The sequence below is a fragment of the Sceloporus undulatus genome, chromosome 1, assembly GCF_019175285.1.
Source record: "Sceloporus undulatus isolate JIND9_A2432 ecotype Alabama chromosome 1, SceUnd_v1.1, whole genome shotgun sequence".
Lineage (NCBI taxonomy): Eukaryota > Metazoa > Chordata > Lepidosauria > Squamata > Phrynosomatidae > Sceloporus > Sceloporus undulatus.
In genome coordinates, this window is record NC_056522.1 from 374443601 (window position 1) to 374469881 (window position 26281).

The following is a 26281-nucleotide window of genomic DNA, read 5'->3' on the forward strand; positions in this document are numbered from 1 at the left end:
AAAGAGAGACTAAAAAGAATTCAAGACATCCTGCAAATAAAGTGAAAATGGTGAGAAATTGTGCGAAAGATTATCACATGCAATTGCGCAAGTAAAGTGATATTGGAAATGCATTTTTGCTGAAATCCTGAAAGTAAAAAGATGCGGGTTAATGCTTATTTGTGACCACTTTAACGGCAGGTTTTGTGCGATGTCATGTGAAATCGTTTTGCATAATTGTGCGATTTTTCCGGGATATTCACAGGATAAACTCCTGATCTCCTTCATGTGATAAACTAGTCGGACAGCATATGACAGAGCTACACAAAAGTGGTGGTCAGTTGACTTATGCTAGTCTGTGAGCCATTGCCTGCCAGACATAATGAGATTTCCAGGAAAATAAAATGAATGCAATAATCACATGTCAGAAATCTGGGAGAAAGGAGGGATATAAGTAAACAACAACAGATCCTGGCACATTGTGTGTGTGTGTGTGTGTGGGGGGGTAAATGCTGGTCTACCACATAATCTAGTTTGAGAAGCAGAAAAGTATGGGAATTAGTTTGACTGTTCTAAAGTGCTGCATTATTCCTCTTTTGATTAATTGTGGTTAACTGTGGGAAGAGCAAGATCACTCCCTTTCCTCTCTTCTTTCTCCAGATGAGTTAATGGAGTACAAGCTACTTTTTCACTTTGAACTCAGTTTGCATCAACTGAAGTAAGCTGAAGGCAAAAGAAAAAGCAGGAGAAAGAGAAGGAAACTCGGATATTAAAAAAACAGATTGCTTCTATTAACACAGCCCAGAAACACACTGGCCAGGATCCTGTTGATATGCAAGGGACAGATAAATCCCCCTGTGGAAACCATAGGCAGAATTTCCAACATTTCACAGTTGAAACCTGGGATATGTGTGGCCAAACAATGTAAGAGTGTGGTCCAGATGGGAAAAGTTAAGTGAGGAGATACTGCAGCAGTTTGCTTTAACTTGAGCTTACTTCATAGGGCAAGATTGTGCTCCCAACTCTTGTCTTTTCCTGCTGAGTTAATGGAGTGCGAACAACTTTTGCACTTTGACACCCAGTTTGGAGCAATCAAAGTAAGCTCAGGACAAAGGATGAAAGCAGGAGGAGGAAACTGGGACATTTTAAAAACAGCTAAAAAGTGGGATGATAGAGGATTAACCAGGACTATCCCTACCAAATCAGGACAGTTGCACTATACTGGCTCTACAATTTTTGGAATTGTTGTTATGCACCTTCAAGTTAACTGCAATATCAATCCTATAGTAGGGCTTTCTTGGCAAGATCTACTCTTCAGAGGTTCGGCATTGCCTTCCCCTTAGACTGAGAGAGAGAGTGTGGCTTGCCCAAGGTCACACAATTGAGCTTCCGTAGCAGATGGAGGATCTGAACCCTGGTCTTCTGGAATTCTAGTCCAACACCCAAATGACCACACTACAGGAGCTTATCATTTGGCAAATAAACCGGCTTACTTCTTCTGGCTTCAATTCTGGATCTGAGATGCCCCCAGATGTTATCATACCTAAATTGCCACCAATGTAGCCGGGATGCTGCCGCCCAGATACATCCTGAGTCAAATCCTTGCTCACCTGGCCAATTTTTGAAGTCGGAAACTTCCCGACTTCGAAAAACTGCTGGCTGAGCAAGGCTTTGACCCAAGATACATCCGGGTGGTGACATCGCGGCTAGATCAGTGGCAAATTAGGTATGATAACATCCTGTGGCATGCCGAATCCAGAATTTAAGCTGGTAGAAGTAAACCGTCTTATTTGCCCAAGTGATAAGCTCCAGTTTTTTCTACAATTTATGGTAAGATTCTGCAAAGTGCACTACTTTGCACTTTGAGCTCTCGCTGCAGCAATGAAAATAAGCTGAGGACAAAGGGGGAAAGTGGGACATTTTAAAAGCAAATGAAAAAATGGACCAGCAGAGGATTAATTTGGACTGTTCCTGCCAAATCCAGGCAGTTGGAGGGTATGTAATTCACTGCCTCTGTGATTTGCTGACAGGCTTCCTTTGCAATGTTCAAGGACCAGTTTGGATCCTGGCACCAGTCACCATGATAATCTTGGTTATTTATTTACATTGTGGGAATTATTTCTAAATTCACCTCTGTATGTGTACATTAGCATGCACAAGTGTTATACAAACCTATGACCTCGATTTGGTAAATGTTCTCTTTTCTTTTTCTGCAGAAGCTATGAATATATATATATATATATATATATATATATATATATATATATTCTTTAGCTCTGCTTTGTCAACTCACCACGAGAGGGTACTCAAGGGCTACAAGTTACAGAATTACAGCACTAGATGAAGCCAGACTCGGAAGATTCAAGGCTCAATCTCAAAAACGATGAAATGTATGTATGTATCATGTGCATGAGGATACATTTCAGATACGGTTTGGCTTGGTTCAGTGTTGCTACCAACTGTAATTAATAATTATAAATAATTATTAATAATTGGTAATTGGTAATAACAAATAATTATTGATTACTAATAGTAGCAAGTAATTGTGATAATATTAAACATAATTAATACTTACAATTTATATTAATTGTTATTGATTTTAATTACAGCAAGTTCTATGAAACATTGGCTGAGATCCTTCCTTGAGGAGGTGGAATGTAATTTTAAATTCACCGTTAGGTGAGAATTGTGAGTTAGCGAATGGCTATCCTGCACAACTGGGTGGTAAGCAAATGTGAAATGTACCTTTGTGATGCACAAGGCACATCTGCATGTGCAATGAGCAATGGTTGCCACATGCACAATGGCACTACATATGCAACTCTGCTTACACAACCTTCCAAGTCTGCACCAGAAAAAAATGTTCAATTGCTTCTGAAAGGGAGCTTGCTTGTGCACTAACAGTAGGCCACCCATAAATTCATTTGCCTTCAGCACTACACTAATACAGTGTGCCTTTTTTTATGCGGGGAACCATTCTGGACCCCCTCGCATAAAAAAAAGTGTATGCTCGAGCCCCATTGAAAGTAATGGGGCTCATGCATGCGGCGGTGGCATGGTGGTGTGCTTGCACTTCGAGTGCACGCCCCGTTCAACTAAATGGGATGCACTGCCCCTTGCACCCCGTGCGCTCCCCGTGGCTCCCTCACGACTCCCTCGCGGCTTTTAGCATATGCTGAAAGCAGTGTATAGTGCGTCCGCGTATAATGCGGGCACACTGTATTTGTTTTTGTTGTTAACTCCTCCACTCATACCCATGATCTCTTTCATAGAGTCCATCCATCTAGCATGCAGGCTTCCTCTCTTTCTGCATCCCTCCACCTTTCCTAGCATTATTGTTTTTTCCAATGAGTCATGCCTTCTCATGATGTGTCTGAAGTACGACAGCCTCAGTTTGGTCATCTTGGCTTGCAGGGAATTTTCTGGCTTGATCTGCTCTAGGACCCATTTGTTGGTCTTTTAGGCTATCCACAGGATAGCTCTTCTCCAGCACCACATCTCAAATGAATGGATTTTCTTCCTATCTTGTTTCTTAACTGTCCAGCTATCACATCCATACATGGTAATATGGAAAACAATAGCTTGCATAATTCTAACTTTTCTGCTCAGTAGTATATCTTTGCATTTTCTTTTCTAGTTCATTCACAGCCACCCTCCCCATTCTAAATCTTCTTCTGATTTCCTGGCTACAGTCCCTATTTCTATCAGTGTTTGATTCCAGGTATGAGAACTCTTTTACTATTTCTATTTCTTCATTGTCTATGTTGAATTTGTCAAGATTTTCCATTGTCATTATTTTTGTTTTCTTTATGTTCAACAGTAGGCCTGCCTTTGCAATTTCTTCCTTGATTTTTCTTAGGAGTTTATCACATTGCGGCTGGTTTCGGAATTAAAACGAGATTAAAGCACATTTAAAGCATCCTGCAAATGAAGTGGAAATGGTGGGTAATTGTGCAAATGATTATATCATATGCAATTGTGCAAATAAAGTGATATCGGAAATGCATTGTCGCTGAAATACTGAAAGTAAAAAGATGTGCATTAATGCTTCTTTGTGACCACTTTAATGGTGGGTTTTGTGTGATGTTGTGTGAAATTACACAATTTTTCTGAGATATTCACAGGATAAACTCCCGATCTCCTTCATGTGGTAAACTCCATAGCGTTGTTTCAGGTCTGGAAGGTTTTCTGCTAGTATTATGGTGTCATTTATGTATCTTAGATTGTTGATATCCCTTCCTCCTGTTTTCACTCCTCCTTCTTCTTTCTCCAAGCCTGCTTTCCTTACAATATGTTTTGCATACAAGTTCAACAAGTAGGGTGATAGCATGCAGTCTTGTCTGAGCCCTTTGCCAGTTGGGAACCATTCTGTTTCTCCACATTCTGTCCGGACAGTAGCCTTTTATCATAGGTACAAATTTCTCATCAGGACTATCAGATGTGTTGGCAATCCCATGTTAAATGTCGTTGTGTGGCTTTAAATCGTTTTTTACTTATGGTGACCCTAAGATGAACCTATTATGGGGTTTTCTTGGTAAGTTTCTTCAGAGGGGGTTTGCCATTGCCATCCTCTGAGGCTGAGAGAGCGTGATTGTCCAAGTTCACCCAATGGTTTACATGGCCAAGCCAGGATTGAAACCCTGGTCTCTGGAGCCCTAGTGTATGCTCAAACCACTACACCATGTATTAAATTAACTATATACAAATATATTAAAAGTACTAAATGTACTAAATTTAACACAATACTAGTGTACTATATATTTTATATATTAAATATACTAATTCAGAGCTTAGAATCATTGCTTTTTTGGACAATAATTCACACCAGTTCCCTGCTTAGTCCAAAAAGTAACTTTCCAAAGCTCTAAATGAAAATAAATCCAAGTGGGAAGTGGCACCACTATGTGCCATTTTCCAAGAAAGAAAGATTTAAAATTAAATGTGCCATAAGACATTTGTGCAAAGTTGATACCACCAGATACCATATTCTTATAATGTTTCCAGAACTGGGTAAAACCAGGGACGTAGCTAGGATTTTAGGAAGGGGGGGGGGGGTTTCCAGACTAAGTGCCACCATTATAATGGGGCTTGGGTGCGGCAGCGCAGCAGCACACACCATTCATTTTTCTAATATATATATTTTCTATAAAGCCCTAAATGGCTTGGGCCCAGGGTATCTGATGGACCGCCTCACCCCATATAATCCGCCCCGCACCCTCAGATCATCGGGGCAGCAACTTTTAAGAGTTCCGGAGGCCAGGTTAGTTTCTACTTCCAGGAGGGCCTTTACGATCTTGGCCCCCAGCCTCTGGAACTCGCTGCCCATGGAGCTCCGTGCAGCCACCTCCCTACTCCAATTTAAGAAGGGGCTGAAAACCTACCTATTCAAACAAGCCTACCCTTGAATACTTCCCCCCAGAATGTGTACTCACCTCCACCCCCCTTCCCTCAGCCAGCATTAGGCTGGCATGAGGTTGTAATGTTTTTAACATGTTTAGGTTTCCATTGGTTTTTATACATTGCAACTGTTTGTAACCATTTTGTATTGTTAACTCTGCTGTACACCGCCCTGATTTGAAGAAAGGTGGTATAAAAATAAAACTTTTATTTATTTTTTATTTATTATTAATGGAGGGGGGTTTCCGGACCCCAAGAACCCCCCCCCCATGGCTACGTCCCTGGTAAAACGCCTAGGCCTAGGGAAAACTTCCCTGCCAATTCTTCACATTTGAAATCTGAAGAGAATTTGATTCCCATCGTTCACCACTTCTTATAGCACTCTTCAATTACAAACAGAATTATACTGGATTAGACGTTTTTGACATACCCAGGGAGCTGGGTATGTTTAACCTGGGGCAGAGAAGGTTAAGAGGTGACATAATAGCCATGTTTAAATATTTGAAAGGATGTGATATGGAAGAAGGAGCAAGCTTGTTTTTCTGCTGCAGAGACTAGGACACAGAGCAATGGGTTCAAGCTACAGGAAAAGAGATTCTAACTAAACATTAGAAGAACCTCTTGATGATAAGAGCTGTTGGACAGTGGAATACGCTGCTGCCTTGCAGTATGTTGGAGTCTCCTTCTTTAGAGAATTTTAAACAGGCTGGATGGCCATTCAGGAGTGCTTTGATTGTTCTTCATGGCAGAATAGGGTTTGGACTGGATGGCCCTTGGGGGTCTCTTCCAACTCTATGATTCTATGACTTAGCCAGCATGGCATACAGTGTTCGACTATGAAGATTTTCACATGGTCAAAAGTGATGGGAGCATAGCAGGATGCTCCTATTTCTATCGCGCAATTGAGCAAAGATTATCAGATGACATCATGCAACATCGTGTTAATTGTGTCATTATCCCGTGATTAAGGAGGGATTCTTCCTTCACTTTTTATTTACAGGAAGGTCCCATGAATAAAATGTGACACTAAAATTCCTCTTTATTAATGGGATAATGACACGATTATCACAACAATGCGCAACATCCCATGACAGGGTCTGATTATCTTTGCACAACTGGGCGATAGTGACAGGAGCATCCTGCTATGCTCGGCACTTTTGCTGTGTGAAAATCTCCTACAACTCTGAAGACAGGGTTTGATTCCTAGCTTGGCCATGAAACCCATTGGGTGGCCTCGGGGGAAAGCAATTGCAAACCTCCTCTGAACAAATCTTACCAAGGAAACCCCTAATAGGGTTGCCTATTAATTAAGAAGGGTTGAATGGCCATCTGTTGGGGGTTCTTTGATTGTGTCTAACTGTGTGGCTGGGGATTGGACTTGAGGTCTCTTCCAACTCTATGATTCTATAATAATAACAATTAATAGGGGGATGGCAGGCACAAATTCAAATAAGCAAACAACTGGCAGGCCGACTCCAACCAGCACAGCACAGAATGAATATCTGCTGTGCAAATTCTCTAAGGTTTTCCCCAGTCATTTCAGTGGAGGAAGTTGCTCATTCTTCTTCCGTGTGTCTACCAGCTCACTCCATTGAAAATAATGGAGGGAACCTACATATCCCACCCACCATATGAGACTCCGAACAGAGCCAGAACTGTAGCTGTTGGATAGTCTATAAAATTTGGTAGTGGGTAAAATTGGATATTCTTGTATTAAGTGCAGCAGCAGTAGTGTGTGTCCCAACAGTATATATCTGAGCTTTTGGTAAATAAACAGGATACATAGGATACTTTCTGCCAACCTAGCAGTTCAAAAGCATACAAATGCAAGTAGACTTCAGTGGAAAGGTAAGAGCGTTCAGTGCAGTCGTGCTGGCCATATAAACATCAAAGTAGTCCTCGGACAATACTTGCTCTTTGGCTTAGTAACGGAGATGAACACAGCCCAATATAGTTGGTTACGTCTAGACATTCATGTCAAAAACTACCTTTACCTTTATAGGCAAATTAAAAATAAGACTTACAGTTCACCCTCCTTATTGGCAGACTTGCCATCTGTTGATTTAACCATCTGCTGATGGCAAGCCCCCAGTTTGGTTAATGGCAGCAAATGCACATGACTGTGCTAGCGGATGGGCACACACCATGCTGCGCCATTCTGCGCCATGCTGCATTGCACCACACTGCCATTAATTTTAATGGCACTTGAGCATGCGTGGATTTTCGTATCCATGGGTGTGGGTGGGTTCAGAATAGATCCCCTGCAAATGTGGAGGTCTGACTGAACTTTATCGTGACCAAGAATACATCCATGTTCTCAAAAATAAGTAATCAGTAGGAAAAAAAATATATCTTTAATACAAGGATCCTTAGTGGTGACCCTCATGCATGCAGGTAAGAAAGAAAAAACATCCTCAGAGGAATAGCCTTGCAGCTTCATTCATCTTAGAGAACAGTGGGAAAGAGGAGAGGACACAACGAGTTGTAAAACTCTTAACCTTTAGTAGAGTGGGAAGAGATAGCAAGTGGCCTCTTCACAGTCACACTGACCAAATGACCATAGAGATAATCAATGTAGCTATGAGGAAGGCACACTCCTTTTCCTCCTAACCCTATAGGCACATACATCAATGCTATACTCCAACAGTAGCTGGTGGCTTCTGCATCAATGGGGCGCTGAATCCACTCTGGCTTGTTGTCTGAACCTTAAGGGAACTATCCTGAGTACTGAATGCTACCGCTCCAACAGTGTCCGCACCTGGACTAGCTCTTTAAAGTTCAAACAAAAGCCCAGAGCGGATTCAGTGCCCCACTGACATGGAACATGCACAGATCTCTGGACTAAGATTGCTGCTTCTGATGGTCCATGACCACCTACCTTCTCAGAATTTGATATGCAACGTTTCAATCATGCCAGACCTTAATCTCCTCTCTTTTCCACTTTTCTTTCTCTTCTTTTTTCCCCCTCAAAAAATTAAATGAGTGCAAACCTAATTTCCCCAACGTCTTTCTGCTTAGATATAATCCACATGACTGTTTTATCATCCTGGTTACGCTCAGCTATACTTCCTCCCCTCCCTCCCCATTTGTATTCAAGCCCTTCCTTTAATCTTCTCCAGTACTCCAGGTATGGCTTCACTAGTCTTTTGTTACAATCCCATAATGATTTCTGGGGATGTGTGTTTTATTCTTCTATCAATACTTCCCCGTGCTCTGTTTGCTTTCTTAACTACTGCCACACGTTGAGCCGCTGTTTTTAATATTCTTTACAGTGGACATTACAATCCTCAGCCTGTTTTCTCTGTCTCTCTGTATGCAAGGAACACAGAGAGTATTTCTGGACAGCCTCATTCAACATATATAGCATCACAGAGCTGGAAGGGACCATAAGGGTCATCGAGTGCAACCCCTGCTAGGCATGAAAACTCTGCTAAAACCCTGCTGAGATCGTAGCCATCTTTAGCCAGCTTAGTCTCTGTTTGTAATGTGTGAATGGCCCAAATGGTTGCCTATGATTTGGACCTTTCCCACCTTCCGCAAAGGCTAACCTGGGTTCTCTATTCAGGATACTGTACTCGTAATAGACCACAAATGGCGTACTGAGACATCTGGAAGAGTGTGTATCCACACTGCAGAATTAAAGCAGTTTGACACCACTTTGAGTGCATCTACAGTTGTCGTCCCGTTTGTGGATTTGGGATCCTCGGTCTTCATTACTCATAGATGGCAAGTGGGGAGGGAATAAAATGGTGCATATGCCTATGGTGCGCACAGCCATTGAAATCAATGGGGCACCAATATCAGCGATTTTTCCAATTCATGGTGCGGTCCAGAATGGATCCCTCACGAATCGGAAGGGATGACTGTACATGGTAGAAACAATGTAGTTTGACACCACTTTAGTGGCATAGTGATTTGTGTGTTGGACTACAACTTTGGAAACCAGGGTTTGAATCTTGGCTTGGCCTTGGAAACCCATTGGGTGACCTTGGGCAAGTCACACTCTCTCAGCCTCAGAAGATGGCACTGGCAATCCCGATCTCAAGAAACTTGCCAAGAAAACCCCAGCCTTAGGGTCAGCATCAGTTGGAAACGAACTGAAGGAACCACAAGTGCTGTCCCTCCATCCTCTGGAATCCACAGATGTTTAGTTTTACAAGGTCCTTAGTCTCCTCTGCTAAAAAGAGCCCTTGGTCAGGGTGACCAGATGTCCTCCTTTCCCAGGCCACGTCCTACATTTCAGCCTCCTGTCTGGGAGGAATTCCAAAATGTCCTCCCTTTTGAGCATGACTAAGCAGCATGCATTTATATTTATATTGGTGCTTTTGTGGGGTTTTCTCGTCGTGTTTCTTCAGAGGGGGGTTTGCCATGTCCGTCCTCTGAGGCTGAGAGAGTGTGACTTGCACAAGGTCACCCAATGTGTTTCTGTGGCCGAGCCGGAATTTGAACCCAAACTCTGCCAGTCTCCAGTGAGTGCTCAAACCACTACACTATGCTGGCTTTCATGTGCCCTACCAAACTAAAAATCCCAGGATTCTGTAGCATGCACCCAGTGAAAACAATGACAATGAAAGCGGGGTCAAGTATTTAAATGTTTAAATCACTGATTGATTATTTTAATAATTTAATTTTTAAAAATATATTTTTAATTAAATTCTTATAATAACCAGTCGGCGAACTAATGTGCGCGATGTTTATTCTGAGATGTCGCTGGTTTTTATGTTAAATGTTTTGTTTCTCAATAAAAATATTTAAAAATTAGAAAGAAAAAAAAGTTTCCTTGCACGCTTCCTGCAATACCTCCAGCCACCAGGCGGGGGAGCAGCAGGTCGCCACTAGAGGACCATTCCAAGGCTGGCGAAAAAGAGCTCAGGAGTGGACTCAACCATCGCGGAAACAGAGGAGGCGGGGAAGGAAGAGGCGCTCCCTCTCCCCGGGAATGGAACGAGCCGGCCTGAGCCCCGCCCACCGCTTTTGCCAGGCCTCTGAAGCCGCGGCGCTTGTGCGCCTGCGCGGTTGCTGCCAATGCTGCTGGACTACTTCCATGGGGCCACTGAGTGTGGCTGCGATGGTGGCGGCTCTGTACGTGGCTGGGCTGCCCCCCTCGGTCCCCGGGGGAGACTCCGGTAAAGTAGGACGCCCCCTGCTCCCTCCCCACCCACTTAATGCATGCACTCATTTGCCAGGGCTCTGCCCAGGCAGCATGGCTTTGCATCATTCATGCAATCCTAGAGTTGGAAGGGGATCCCTAAAGGTCATCGAGTCCAGCCCCCTTCTGCCATGCAGGAATACATAGGATCATAGAGTTGGAAGAGACCCCCAAGGGTCATCCGGTCCAAACTCCTTCTGCCATGCTGGAATACACAGAAACCTAGAATGGGAAGGGATCCCTAAAGGGCATCCAGACCAACCCCCTTCTGCCATGCAGGAATACATAGGATCCTAATCCAGTCCAGCCCCCCTTTTTTTCTGCCATGCAGGAATACACAATACATAGAATCCTGGAGTTGGAAGGGAGACCCAAGGTTCATCAGGTCTAACCCCTCCTTCAGCCTTGCAGGAATACACAAAATCCCAATTCAGTCCAAACCCCTTCTGCTATGCAGGAATACATAGGATCCTAGAGTTAGAAAGGACCCCCAAGGTGTCCAAATCCCTTTCTGCCAAGAATACATAGAATCCTAATGCAGTCCAGCCCCCTTCTGCCATGCAGGAATACATAGGATCATAGAGTTAGAAGTGACCCCAAGGGTCATCAGGTCTAACCCTCCGTTCAGCCATGCAGGAATGCACAGAATCCTAGAGTTGGAAGGGAGCCCAATGGGCATCCAGTCCGACTGGTACAGGAAAGAAGAAACCCTTAAAGTGAGCAAAGTTTGGCTGTCAGTCCTGAAAAACACTAAAATCAAGACCCAGCAAAACACAAATGAAAAGCCACCCAGAGTCAGGGGTTTCCCCAGCAGGCAATGGATCTCTATTAAACAGACACTAATCCTCTTTGCATATCCTCCCACCTTGAGGCCTTGCCGTCCAACAACAGAACAATACACAGATTAACATGGAAATCACTCCTCCCGACCTATATATATATATATACACACACACACACATCCCACTCTCTTCTATGCCAGCATTCTCTGAAGATGCCAGCCACAGATGCTGGCAAAATGTCAGGAATAAACTGTTCTAAAACATGGCCTCACAGCCTGAAAAGCCCATAAAAAACTATGGATGCCGGCCATGAAAGCCTTCGACTTTTGTTAGTGTGATTCCATTGCTCTGTTATTTGGGCTACTGGTCCAAAACACACCACAGAAATAATCCAGTTTGAGACCGCTTTAACTTACTCTGTCTCAGTGCTAGGGAATCCTGGGAATGTGGGAATGTGTTCACTGTGGCACCAGAGCTCTCTGACAGAGAAGGCTCAATGACTCACAAAATTACAGATCCTAGAATTCCCTAGCATTGAGCCGGGGCAGTTAAAGTAGTGTCAAACTGGATTATTTCTGCAGTGTGTTTTGAACCACTGCAATTGAAGTGGGTGCTGATTTTTTTTTAGTTTAAACAGCTCTCACCATCAGGAAGCTCCTCCTAATGTTGAGGTGGAATCACTTTTCCTATAGTTTGAATCCATTGCTCTGGGTCCTAGTCTCTGGAGCAGCAGAAAACAAGTTGCTCCAGCCTCAACATGTAGCTGTGTGCCTTCAAACCTGTCGCAGGCAATCCTATCACAGAGTTTTCTTGGCATGGCATGTTTCCTCAGAGGAGTTTGCCCTGAGGCTGAGAAAGTGTGATTTGCCCAAGGTTGCCCAGTGGGTTTCCATGGCTGAGCGGTGGTTCAAACCTTGGTCTCCAGCATCATAGTCCAGTGCTCAAATTACTAAACTAGACTTTGCTCTCAATATGACATCCCTTCAAGTATTTAAACAGGGCTATCATATCACCTCTTAACCTTCTTTTCTCCAGGCTAAACATACCCCGCTCCCTAAGTCATTTCTCATAGGGCAAGGTTTCCAGACCCTTCACCATTTTGTCGCCCTCCTTTGGACATGCTCCAGTTTCTCAATGTCCTTTTTGAATTGTGGTGCCCAGAACTGGACACAATATTCCAGGTGGGGCCTGAACAGAGCAGAAAAGAGTGTCACTATACTTCTCTTGATGCAGCCTAGAATCACATTGGCCTTGTTAGTTGCCACATTGCACTGTTGACTCATGTTCAACTTGTGGTCTACTAGGACTCCTGGATCCTCTTCACATGTAGTCTTGTCAAGTCAGATGTCCCCCATCCTGTATCTATGCATTACATTTTATCTGCCTAAGTGTAGGACCTTTCATTTCTCCCTGTTGAAATTCATTTTGTTAGTTTTACCCCAGCGTTCTAATCTTTTAAGGCCATTTTGATTTTTGGTGCCATCATCAGCATGGCAACAGCAAACTGAGAAACTATGGATTGCTCTTAAAAGGGAAACTTGCCAGGAAAACCCTATGATAGGTTCACCTTAGGGATGCCATTAGTAAAAATGACTTGTAGACACTACCACTACTACCACAAAATGTATTTATTTATATATCTATTTATTTATTCTGTTTATATCCCAGCTTTCCCCCAAAATGGGGTTTAAGGTGGCTTACAATAACTTTAAAAATAATGGAAGATCCTGTTAAAACATTAATTTATGAAAGTTAAAAAGAGTTGTGTAGTCGTAGTCTGAGGAGCGGATGACGATTCTGCAGACCCGGGTTCAAATATCTGCTTAGCCATGGAAACCCAATGAGTGATCTTGGACAAGTCACACACTCTCAGCCTCAGAAAACCCCATGATAGGCTCTCCTTCAGGTCTCCATAAGTCGGAAATGACTTGAAGGCACAAAAGAACAACAATCGATTTAAAGCACGAAAAACACTTAAAGCGTATTTAACATGTAGTTAGAGTAAAAGATTTGAAAAAACTCACCATTCATACATACTTGCTCAAATGGTGAAGGGTCTGGAAACCATGCCCTATGAGGAACGACTTAGGAAGCTGGGGATGTTTAGCCTGGAGAAGAGAAGGTTAAGGGGTGATATGATAGCCCTGTTTAAATACTTGAAGGGATGTCATATTTAGGAGGGAACAAACTTGTTTTCTGCTGCTCCAGAGACTAGGAGCCGGAGCAATAGATGCAAGCTGCAGGAAAAGAGATTCCACCTCAACATTAGGAGGAACTTCCTGACAGTAAAGGCTGTTTGACAGTGGAACAAACTCCCTTGGAGTGTAGTAGAATCTCCCTCCTTGGAGGTCTTTAAACAGAGGCTGGAAGGCCATCTGTCAGGGATGCTTTGATTTGGATTTCCTGCATGGCAGAATGGGGTTGGACTGGATGGCCCTTGTGGTCTCTTCCAACTCTATGATTCTGTGATTCTAAGAATTAAGATTCAAAAGCCTGCCTAAATAAAAACAGGGAAGGCACTAAGCAGATCTCCAGTGGAAGGTAGTTCCACAGCCTCTAGTCTATAGTAAAAGAGAGAATTTGAGTAGGGAGTTGCTTATCACACAACCTGGCAACACCAGGCTGAAATTTCCTCTTCGACACAACTTGTAAATACTGTATATATATGAGTCATCTCCAATTTTGAATCTGGCAATTCTACATTGCATATCCCTCCCCCAACATGATTTATTTTTGTGTGTACGCCGGGCGTTTTTTAAAAATAGCAAGTGACACTAAAATGGGACGTTTGCTCGTGTAACGGATAGCATGGTGATTATTCTTTTTTACAAGAAAAAATATATTTCTTTATTAGTATGCAAAGAGATCTTGTAGCACCTTTGAGGCTACAAAATATTGCACTGTATCTGTGCCATGGTGGTATTGTTTCCCCCCTACATATCCTTTCATAATTTAGATAAGGAGAAGTCTCCTAGATATGAATGCGAAACATGGTAACATCTCTTCACCTTATTCTTTTGTACTCGCTATACCTTGTCGTTGGATATGTGGTTTTGTGGTTTTGACCTGTGTTATTTCACTCCAGGTCCTTTTTGCATGCATTTGTCAACCAGTGTGGGTTTTTTTCACTACCATAATTTTCTACCTTAGGATGTGTATTGTTTCTTGAAATTAATCTGTTGCATAATGGGATTAATGCAATGTGAGTTAAATTGGGCATCTGGGGATGTATATGATACTAGTCAAATGTACAGTTAAACTTATAATTAGCTTCCTTGTTAACTATCCCTGGGAAGTGCATATATTTCTGTACACAGTGTAAGGTTAAAACTAGTGGGCGAAATCCAACATTACCAGAGCAGTCTTCCACCTTTTCAGTGGTAGGAATTGTACAACATTTTAGATGTTGCTGGATTATGACTCTCAGTATCACTCTATTCGGCTTTGGTCAGGTCTCACCTGGAATCCTGTGTCCAATTCTGAGCTCCTTAATAAAAAAACGATATTGAGAAGCTGGAGCGTGTCTAGAGGAGGGCAACCAAAATGGAGAAGGGTATGGAAACCATGAGTGAAGAGGAGAGATTATGAGGCTGTATAGATCAGCTTGAAGCACCGGTGTGGGGGCGTCACATTTGGATGATGCACGCCCCGACAATGCCCCCATGCCAGCGTCACTTCACCCGCCATGGGGGCATCATCAGGGCGTGCATCGTCCAAACATGATGCCCCCACGCCGGTGCTTCAAGCTGGTCTGTAAAGCCCCATAGTTTTTCTTTGGTGCATCATTTATATGCCGCATGCCAAAAGGAGGATTGAAAAGTTCCGCAGCAGCAGCAAGGATGCCTTTTTGCTGCCTCTAAAAGGAGCAGCATTTTGCCATTTCTTTTAGAGCCAGCAAAGCCCTGGATCAGGGCTGCAGTGTGCAGTTGCCGCGGCCCTGATCTGGCACTGAAAAGGATGGCATGACACCGCCCCTTTGGGGCCATCTCTTTTGCCTGAGTATGTTTAGCCTGATGAAAAGAAGATTAAGAGAGGGCATGATAGTCATGTTTAAATATTTGAAGGGATGTCATGTTGAAGAAGCAACAGGGTTGTTTTCCATGGCCCCTGTGGTCTCTTCCAACTATGATTCTAGGGGCCCCAACCAACATAACCAGTGATGAGGAATGCTGGGTGTTGCAACCCAGCAGCATCTGGAGAGCAATGAGGTTCTCACCCTAGCACTAGTAATTGAATGGGAGTTTTCTTTTTTACAGTCCCCTTCAGATCTGCTTTGGAGGACCCCCCAAACCTTTGTGGCTGATTTGGGGCACACATGGGTGGTTCGGGGGGAAGTAATTTGAGCCCTGAGTATTGATGGTCCTCTGTTAGAAGGACATCTTTTTGGAAACCAGTGGGATGCTACCAATTTTCAATGCCTTCATTCCCCCCCCCCTTAAGTTGCAACTCTAAACAACACTTAAGAACATAGGATGCTGCCTTATACTGAATCAGGCCTCTGGTCCAGGTAGCTCAGATTATCAGGTCAAAATAATCGGATGTTCAATTGGATTAGTTGCTCCAAGCTGTTCAACTAAGACTAAGGCTGAAGGAAAAAGCTTTCTCCCTCTTCTTCCACTTATGGGATCTCCCAATGTTACTGATATCATTCACATTCATGTGCAGCTTGAGTAGTTGAATAGAGCTCAGTGCTATAGGGCCAAAATTATGAATTTTTCTATGACCCATAGATAAATCGAAGGTAAAATTTAGGGGCATATAGCAAAGGATCTAAATGACAATGCAAAGCAAAACAATGTCAAAGAACTTACAAAATTCCAGCAGACATAGCTCTTTGTGCTCACTCCCAAGGCTGGATGGATGAGAGAGTACAGGGGATCGGTGCTTCTAGGACAGATTACGTATACTATTGCCTTTGACAAGGGGATGTTTCCTTCTTTTAAATAAGAGTTAAAATACAGTACTTACATTGACCCGTGGATAAGTCAACTCAGGTTTTTTGGGTCAATTTTTTGACCTAAATTTCTAGACTTATATATGAGTATATACAGTAAATGCATTTGGGGTTTAGACTTGTGTCTTGTCTTGAAGATATCTCTTTATTTATGTATTTGCAAATACAGGTACAGTCCACCCTTGCCATACATGGGGGATCTGTTCTGGACCCCCCCCCCCCCCCCCCCGCATAAGGCAAATTTTGCATATGCTGGAGTCCCGTGTAATTGAATGGTGGCGTGCTCCTGTGCGCTGTGGCATGCATGCTCCTCTGCTGCATGCGCCATTTTGTCTCTCACCACTTGCTGTCTGCATAATCTGGAATCCACATATGGTGAGGGCAGACTGTATTCCAAAATCCAAAACACCCCTGGTCCCAAGCATTTCAGATAAGAGATACTCAACCTGTACTGTATTTCATTTATTTATCTATTTGTATGCCATTGCTCCCATAATGCAGTCAGCCCTTCATATCCACGGATTCCACCATTTATGGTTTGAAAATATATTTTTTAAAAATCTCAAAATAAAATCTTCATTTTGCCATTTTATATAATATAAGGGATACCATTTTACTGCACCATTGTAGATAATGGGACTTGAGCAGCCATGGATTCCGGTATCCATGGGAGTCCTAGAACCAAGCACCAGCAGATACTAAGGGTTCATGCATATATAGAAAAATAGACGTTTTGGGTACCTGCTCCAACTCATTTTAATATGGCTTTGCTAAGGGACAGCTGCTTTCCATGGTTTCAGGAAGGTCCCTCTACCCAAACTTTCAAAATGTCAGGAGGAGGCAGCAGTCAGAATGAAACCAAACATAAATTCCTAGAGATGTGTTCTCGTAAATTAAAAAAGTGGTATTTTATTGACATTCTTCCCACTCTCACAAGTGTCCTCTGTCCCTGTCCCCAACAAATGTGGAGGCCCTATTGTACTCCTGAGAGCACACTATTGTTTTTGAGGTCGCATCCCAAAAGAGAGGTATATCTTGTATAACTTTATTTTGGTGAGGTACATTGTACAGTGGTCCTTCCACACATGCTGAGGTTAGGAGTGAAGGATTCCTGTGAATGTGGAAACACTGCAAATAAAGAAACACTATTCCTTTTTACTGAGAGAACGCTTCTCTACAATAATAATAATAATAATAATCTTTATTTATACCCCGCCTTTCCACAATGTGATCAAGGCGGCTTACAGGTAAGAAAACAATAAAATACAAGTTAAAATATTACATATAAAAAAAATTAAAACATCGTCAGAGGAGTAGGGACGGGAAACAGACAGTCAAAATATCAGGGCAAGGATAGAACAACAACTTTAAGGTAGTTGGGGCAAAAAACAAAATTACTAAGGTGGGAATGCCAGCCGAAATAAGTGAGTTTTTAGATCTTTTTTAAAAGAAAGTAACGATGCAGAGGAACGAAGCTATACAGGAAGCTCGGAAGCGAATAGGCAGCCAGTGGAGATCTTTTAATATAGGTGTTATATGGTCTGCCCTGGATCTACCAGCGACCAATCTGGCTGCCATGTTTTGAACCAGTTGTAGCTTCCGAGTGTGGTACAAGGGTTGCCCCATGTAGAGCGCATTGCAGAAATCCAGTCGAGAGGTTACCAAAGCATGTACAACAGTTTCAAGGTCCCCCCGGCTGAGGTAGGGACGCAGCTGGCGTATCAGCCGAAGCTGATAACAAGCACTCCTGACCGCCGCATCCACCTGAGATGTCAGCTGGAGCGACGAGTCAAGGAGTATTCCCAGACTGCGCACCGAGTCCTTCAAGGGGAGCGTGACCCCATTCAGGACCGGATGACAAATCTCACCACCCGGAGCAGTGGAACCTATCACCAGTACTTCCGTTTTCCCTGGATTCACACTGAGTTTGTTTTCCCTCATCCAGCCCATTACCGACGCCAGACAGGCATCTAGAGGAGAGATACCAGCCTTAGTTACTGCATCAGTCGGAGACACAGAGAAAACTATTTGGGTGTCATCAGCGTACTGATAACACCGCGCCCCGTGTCTCCGGATGATCTCTCCCAGCGGTTTCATGTAGATGTTAAATAGCATAGGAGACAAAATCGCTCCTTGAGGGACACCAGATGTAAGGGCCCTCTTGTCGGAGCGACAGTCTCCCAGCTCCACCATCTGGAATCTGCCCGAGAGGTAGGACCGGAACCACTGCAAAGCAGTGCCCCCGATACCCAACTCCCCCAGGCGTTCCAGAAGAATACCATGGTCAATGGTATCGAAAGCCGCTGAGATGTCCAGGAGCACCAACAGGGACACGCTTCCCCTGTCCATGCTCAGACGGAGGTCATCAACTAAGGCGACCATGGCAGTCTCAACTCCATAGCCCGCCCGGAAGCCGGTTTGAAATGGGTCTAGAAAATCGGTGTCATCCAGGATCGATTGAAGCTGGAAAGCGACTGCTCTCTCGATCACCTTCCCCAAAAAAGGTAGCAGCGAGGTGGGCCGATAGTTATTATGAAGCAGGGGGTCTAGGGAGGGCTTTTTGAGCAGGGGTTTAACCACTGCTACTTTCAATTTCGATGGAAACTGGCCCTCACCTAGAGATGTGTTAACAATGCGGTGTAACAGAGTAGACACCGCATTTCCCCCCTGGGCTGCCAACCATGAGGGGCAGGGATCAAGAGAGCACGTCGTCTTCCTAACGCTTCGAAGAATCCTGTCCACTTCATCAGTACTAACAAACTCAAAGTGATCCAGTACAACAGGGGCCACGGACGCTTCGGAGACCTCTCCTATAGGATCTGCATGAATGCTGGCGTCGAGATCAGCCCTTATCCGAGAGATTTTATCCGCAAAGAAGTTGTTAAAATCGTCACAGCAGGCTTTAGATGGTTCCAAAATAGGGCTCAGGGAGGGAGGGAGCTGAGTTAGCTCCCTCACAACCCTGAACAGCTCCGCTGGACGCGACTCTGCGGACGCAATGCGTGCAGCATAGAACGAGAGCGAAGGAGTGCCCTGTCGGATAAGTGTTGATGTCTTCGCCAGTTGCGCTCTAGTCATTGCGCAGCCCACTTCCTTTCCCTGAGATCTTCCGTATACCAGGGTTGTTTGTTGGAAGCAGGCCGGAAAGGACACTTGGGAGCGATACTGTGTACAGTATAGCCCTGGAGAGATTAGTATCCCAGATGTTGGTCAGGGCATCAACAGAATCGCCGTCAGTACCAGTCGTATACCCCTCTAGGGCTTCTTGGAACCTTTTGGGTTCCATCAGCCTTCAAGGGTGGACCATCCTAATAGGTCCGCCACCCCCGGGGGGGCTTAAGGTAGAAGCCTTGATTCGAGCCTCAACCAGGAAATGATCTGTTCATGACAGGGGGGAGATTTGAGAGATCTCTACCCACGGAGCCTCCATGTCCGAACTAAAGACCACATCAAGAGTATTACCAGCGCAATGCGTTAGCCCTGAGACTAATTGAGACAGGCCCATGGCTGTCATGGTAGTCATGAACTCCCGAGCTGCACCTGTTGGAGCATCGCTGGCCCCGAAAGGGATGTTGAGGTCCCCCAGGACAAGAAGCCTTGGGGACTCCAACACCAGTTCCGAGACCAGCTGTGTCAGCTCGGCCAAGGAATCTGTTAGGGGTGGCCTGTAGACCAACAGAATCCCCAGACTGTCTCTGGCCTTCAGGGACAGGTAAATACACTTGATGTGATCCATTTTCCGGACTGGGATCCTGGTTAAGGAGAGGGTGTTTTTATGGACCAAGGCAACACCGCCCCCCCGCCCACCTAACCTGATCTGGTCCTTAACTGAGAACCCGGCTGGGAGGTCCTCTAGTGCAACCCTATTGTCAACGTATGCCAGAAGCTGATCAGGCTGGAGGACCTGCAAATGCCTAGAGAAGTACTTTCTCTAGGATCTTCTAGGTCAAGTGATTCCCAAACTCTGGTTCTACAGGTATTTTGGACTTTAGCTCCCAGAAGTCTCAGCCATCATGACCAATGCTCTGAAATTTTGGGAGCTGAAGTTGTGCCACAGGGTTCTGTCCTGGGCCCAGTGCTATTGAACATAGAATCATAGAATCATAGAGTTGGAAGAGACCACTAGGGCCATCCAGTCCAACCCCCTGCCATGCAGGAAATCCAAATCAAAGCATCCCTGACAGATGGCCATCCAGCCTCTGTTTAAAGACCTCCAAGGAAGGAGACTCTATCACCCTCTGAGGGAGTGCATTCCATTGTCGAACAGCCCTTACTGTCAGGAAGTTCCTCCTAATGTTCAGGTGGAATCTCTTTTCCTGTAGCTTGCATCCATTGTTCCGGGTCCTGTTCTCTGGAGCAGCAGAAAACAAGCTTGCTCCCTCTTCAATATGACATCCCTTCAAATATTTAAACAGGGCGATCATATCACCTCTTAACCTTCTTTTCTCCAGGCTAAGCATCCCCAGCTCCCTAAGTCGTTCCTCATAGGGCATGGTTTCCAGACCCTTCACCATTTTTGTCGCCCTCCTTTGGACACGCTCCAGTTTCTCAATGTCCTTTCTGAATTGTGGCGCCCAGAATTGGACACAATATTCTAGGTGGGGCCTGACCAAAGCAGAATACAATGGCACTATTACTTCTCTTGATCTAGACACTATACTTCTATTGATGCAGCCTAAAATAGCATTGGCCTTTTTAGCTGCCGCATCACACTGTTCACTCATGTTCAACTTGTGGTCTACTTGGACTCCTAGGTCCCTTTCACACGTAGTTTCTTTCAGCCAGGTGTTACCCATCCTATATCTGTGCATTTTATTTTTCCGCCCTAAGTGCAATACCTTACATTTCTCTGTGTTGAATTTCATTTTGTTAGCTTTGGCCCAGCTTTCTAGTCTATTCAGGTCATCTTTATCAGTGACTTGGATGACAGAATTGGGGGCATACTTATCAAATTTGCAGATGACACCAAATTAGAAGGAGTAACTAATACCCCAGAGGACAGAATCCAAATTCAAAATGACATGAATAGACTAAAAAGCTGGGCCAAAGCTAACAAAATGAAATGTAAGGTACTGCACATGGGGGGGGGGGGATGAAATGCACAGATATAAGATGGGGGACACCTGGCTGAACGAGACTACATGTGAAAGGGATCTGGGAGTCCAAGTAGACCACAAATTGAACGTGAGTCAACAGTGCGGTGCGGCATCTAAAAAGGCCAATGGAATCATAGTGTCTAGGGAAGTAAGGCCCAGAACAGACGGGCCAAATGCGCCGTGCTGGTGCTGATACTAGGGTTAGGGACCGTGCACCAACTGCATGGTTCCTAAGTTTGGCACGATGCGGCAGCGGAGTAATGGCAGTGTCCCATCCATACAAGTGCCATCATTTGGACATAAGCGACATGTAGCATCCGCATGTCACCGCGTGTTGCTTATGCGCAGCCTCGCGATGTCACTCCGGCATTGCAAAAAGAACCTGGAAACACCGGGTTCCTTTTACTCTGGAGGGATGATGCACGGTTTGGGGGCTGCACCTTCTCTCTTGAGTTAAAATGATCTGTACTGCCCCTAATAGTGCCACTCTGTTGGGCTTTGTTCAGGCCCCACCTGGAATACTGTGTTCAGTTCTGGGCAGCACAATTAAAAAAGGATGTTGAGAAACTGAAGCATGTCCAAAGGTGGGCAACTAAAATGGTGAAGGGTCTGGAAACCATGCCCTATGAGAAACGACTTAGGGAGCTGGGGATGTTTCGCCTAGAGAAGAGAAGGTTAAGAGGTGATATGATAGCCCTCTTTAAATCCTTGAAGGGATGTCATATTGAGAGCAACATCCACCTCAACATTACAAGGAACTTCCTGACAGTAAGGGCTGTTTGACAGTGGAACACACTCTTTCCTTGCAGTGTAGACCTCCTTGGAGGTCTTTAAGCAGAGGCTGGATGGCCATCTCTTGGGGATGCTTTGACTGTGACAGGAGGTTGGACTGGATGGCCCTTGTGTCTCTTCCAACTCTAGGATTCTAGGATTCTAAGTCCAAAACACATGGAAGGCTAGAGTTAGGGAATTGCTGTTCTAGGTTCACCAGCTTCTGACAGAGTTGCACTGGGGGATCTAGAGATTCCTGTTGTTCGCTGTTGTTGTGTGCCTTCACATAATCTGAAGGTATAATATTTTAAATAATTTTGTGCGTGAAGAAAAGTTTGTGTACACTGAACCATCAGAAAATAAAGGCGTCACTATCTCAGTCACCTATGTGGACAATTTTGGCTTTTGGAGTAGAGTGGGCCCTTGGTATCTGCTGGGATTTGGTTCCAGGACACCCCCCCCCCCCCCGTGGATACCAAAATTCATGGATGCTCAAGTCCCATTAAATGCTGTGGCTTAGTAAAATGGTGTCTCTTAAATAAAATGGCAAAATTAAGGTTTGCTTTTTGGAATTTGTGGATATGGAGAGCCAACTGCAGGTTCCTTTATGCTTTGAACATTATGTTCTACTTGCAGATTGTGGATTCAGCAAATACAGAGATGCACACTGCAGTTGTCTTTCACTTGCTGCTCTGGAAATGTTGAATCTCAAGAAAATTGAGCTGGCCTCCCCAGCAGCATCATGACGCGATATAATAAAAGGAAGATGAGATGATATTTTAAGCAAATCCCATCCTAAGTATAGCCATGGATGAAAGGAGCTTAAAGTGTGTACAGTTGACTGTGGCTCAGCAAACAAACAAACAAGCCCAGAACAAATTCCCAAACATTTTCTTCTCAAACCGCCTTGCCAGCGAAACACAAAGTCTGAAATAAGAACCATCAATATATCAATGGATGTGGGGGGTGACTGATATTCCTATGAGATGATGCATTCCCCCAAACAATTGTCTTTTGAGCTCCTCTGCTGGTAATCCTGGGAGTGTGAAAATGAAAGTGTGAACCTCCCATTCACCATTTGCCTTGTGCAAAGCTGCACCCTTCTCTTGCAGCAACTGCAGCCTCTAAACATAATTCAGAAATCATCTCAAACTAGGTGCCCAGTGTAAGGAAGGATTTGAAAAAATGCTTAATGTTGCATTCTGGACTGAAATACAGGTCCTGCGTTGTTGGTGCTGGGGTTTTATTTATTTTTTTGGTAGCTCTTTTGCCCTGATTTTCATACTGAATGTTACATGTATTAAGTTATGCAATATGTAATTCTCCCTGTTTTATAAAATCACTCTGTAAATATGAACTAATCCCTCAGTGCGTGGCTTGGAGGTAGGCTAGTGCCCATATTTTTGCAAATGGACAAGGAAGAGCTTTTATAAGCGATTGGACAGGGATGCAGAAAAGATAATGTCGAGTTTATTCAGGACAGGGAATGGCTAGGCTCTTCTGCCTTTAAGAGTCATCTACGAAAGGGGATTCTAGCCTTTTGGGACAAGCATCTGGCACCTCCTCATCTGTATATGGAATTCTTTTCTCCTCTCCTTTATTTATACCCTGCTTTCCTCCCCAAGGCTGGTTTACAAGATTTAAAGAAATTAAAATGAAGAGCTGAAAACATACAGAAGGTTATGAATAAAGTTGTATTAAACTGTCTATAGAATTAAAGCCATTTAAAACAATGAATCAAAGGCACAAAATCAGAATCTGGGAGTAATCACTAAGTGGCAGTGGGACTGAAAGAATTGCTCTTGTGTGTGGTTTTAGGTTGGGTTAAGAGCAGTAGTTAAGGTGTGTGGCCTGGCTTTACAAAGGCTGATTCACACATATGTGTGTACACACATATCACATGCGTGCATATAATACAGTGGGTCCTTCACATTCACTGGGGTTAGAGGCACAGGACCCCTGTGAAAGTGGAAATAATGCAAATTAAAAAACACCTTTTAAAAAACCCTCTTATGGAGGTTTATCACACGGAGATTTTTAGAGTTTTTGCTGGTCAGTTCCGATATGACTGCGCTTTCAATGATGCGCATTCACGTTGTAACGTGAATGTGTTATCAGACACCATTCATTTCTATGGGAGCTCCTTGTGAGGTGCTTCCTCAATGATTCCAAAGTGACCCCTCATTTTGGTAAAACCGAAAAAAAAGTGACTTCACAGAATTCACTTCCAGGCTCACTTTGATTGAACTGCGCATTGGTCTGATGTGGAAAACCACTCCGATGTTGCCCCCCCCTTGGCCCACTGCGTCCTGCTCCGTCATCCCCCTCCTCCTCCTTCATGCCATCTCACCCCTCTGCCACCCTGCAGCCCAGCCCATCATTCCCATCATCCTCTGCCTTCTCCTGCATCCTGATCCTGGCCCCAGCGAGCCATCCCATCATCCTCTGCCTTCTCCTGCATCCTGATCCTGGCCCCAGCGAGCTATCCCATCATCCTCTGCCTTCTCCTGCATCCTGATCCTGGCCCCAGCGAGCTACCCCATCATCCTTTGCCTTCTCCTGCATCCTGATCCTGGCCTCAGCGAGCTACCCCATCATCCTCTGCCTTCTCCTGCATCCTGATCCTGGCCTCAGCGAGCTATCCCATCATCCTCTGCCTTCTCCTGCATCCTGAAAATTACAGTCATCTTGAACGTTACTTGAATGGGCTCCCTCTCTCTTCTAGTGTGGTATACACATTCAACAAACACGTGTGCCACACACCCACACACACACACACACACCGTGTGTGTGTGTGTGTGTGGGTGTGTGTGTGTTGTGTGTGTATTGGACCCTCCACCATTTGTGGCTTTGGACTTTTGTTGGATTTGATTAGTAGTTCTCTCTAGGAATCTCAGGTCTTAGCAAACTCTACAGCCTAGCGGCAGTGCCATGGACCTATCACACCGTGGGGGGGTTTGCAGTCAGATCCGGAGTCCCTCCTGTTCAAGCAATGCAAAGCATGATGTTTTTTCACACAGATCCAGAGTCACTCCTGTCTAACAATGCAAAATAAGGTTTTTTATTAAACGTGAGTTTTACCAACCTGGTTGCCTTTCCACTGCCCCTTCCGACGAAGGGGAGCGGGAGTCAGTTCTATTCCAAAGCAAGTCACGATGCAGATAGAAGATTCAGCAAGGCGGGGGGAGTGCACATTGTATTACCACACTGGAAGGTTCAACATTCGATCGGCACCCTTGCACATGCTCAGTGGGGCTCTGGGACGCTGTCCTCCTTCCCCCGCCCCCTCCTTAGCTGTCACCCTTCATGGGGTAAGAAGCAGTGAAGTAGATTGGGATAGGTTGCTGGAGGTTTCTGGGGCAGGATTGAGATGCAGGAGAGGCAGGGATGATGGGATAGCTCGTGGGGGTTTCTGGGGCCAGGCGGGATCAGGAGAAGCAGAGGATGATGGGAGCTTGCTGAGGCCAGGATCAGTGCAGGAGAAGGCAAAGGATGATGGGGTAGCTCGCTGGGGCCGGATCAGGATGCAGGAGAGCAGAGGAGATGGGATAGCTCGCTGAGGCCAGGATCAGGATTCAGGGAAGGCAGGGATGATGGGGTAGCTCGCTGGCCAGGATCAGGATCAGGAGAAGGCAAGGATGATGGGGTAGCTCGTTGGGGCCAGACAGGATGCGGAGAAGGCAGAGGACGATGGATAGCTGCTGAGGCCAGGATCAGGATGCAGGAGAAGGCAACGGATGATGGGGTAGCTCGCTGGGGCCAGGATCAGGATGCAGGAGAAGGCAACGAGGGATGATGCTGAGCGGTCAGGATGGGAAAACAGGGATGGGAGCTCGCTGAGGAAGGATCAGGATGCGGAGAAGGCAAAGGATGAGGGGTAGCTCGCTGAGGCCAGGATCAGATGCAGGAGAAGGCAAGAGATGGGGTAGCTCGCTGAGGCCAGGATCAGATGCAGGAGAAGGCAGAGAGATGGGATAGCTCGCTGAGCCGGATCGGTGCGGAGAAGGCAAAGGATGATGGGTAGGGTGTGCCGCTGGGCCAGGATCGGAAGGCAGAGAAGGCAAGGATGATAGGATAGCTCGCTGAGGCAGGATCAGGATGCAGGAGAGGCAAAGGATGATGGGTGGTGGGGAGCTCGCTGGGGCCAGGATCA

General features: G+C 44.9%; 1 protein-coding gene across 1 annotated transcript in view; it reads left to right on the top strand.

Moving 5' to 3' along the window:
• The first annotated feature begins 10379 nt into the window (after window positions 1-10379).
• TMEM260 (transmembrane protein 260) overlaps window positions 10380-26281 on the top strand; it is an 85248-nt gene continuing 69346 nt past the window's right edge. Inside the window, 1 exon segment of the mRNA XM_042460885.1 lies at window positions 10380-10502. Within this exon segment, the coding sequence (XP_042316819.1) occupies window positions 10421-10502 (82 nt within the window). The 5' untranslated portion in view covers window positions 10380-10420.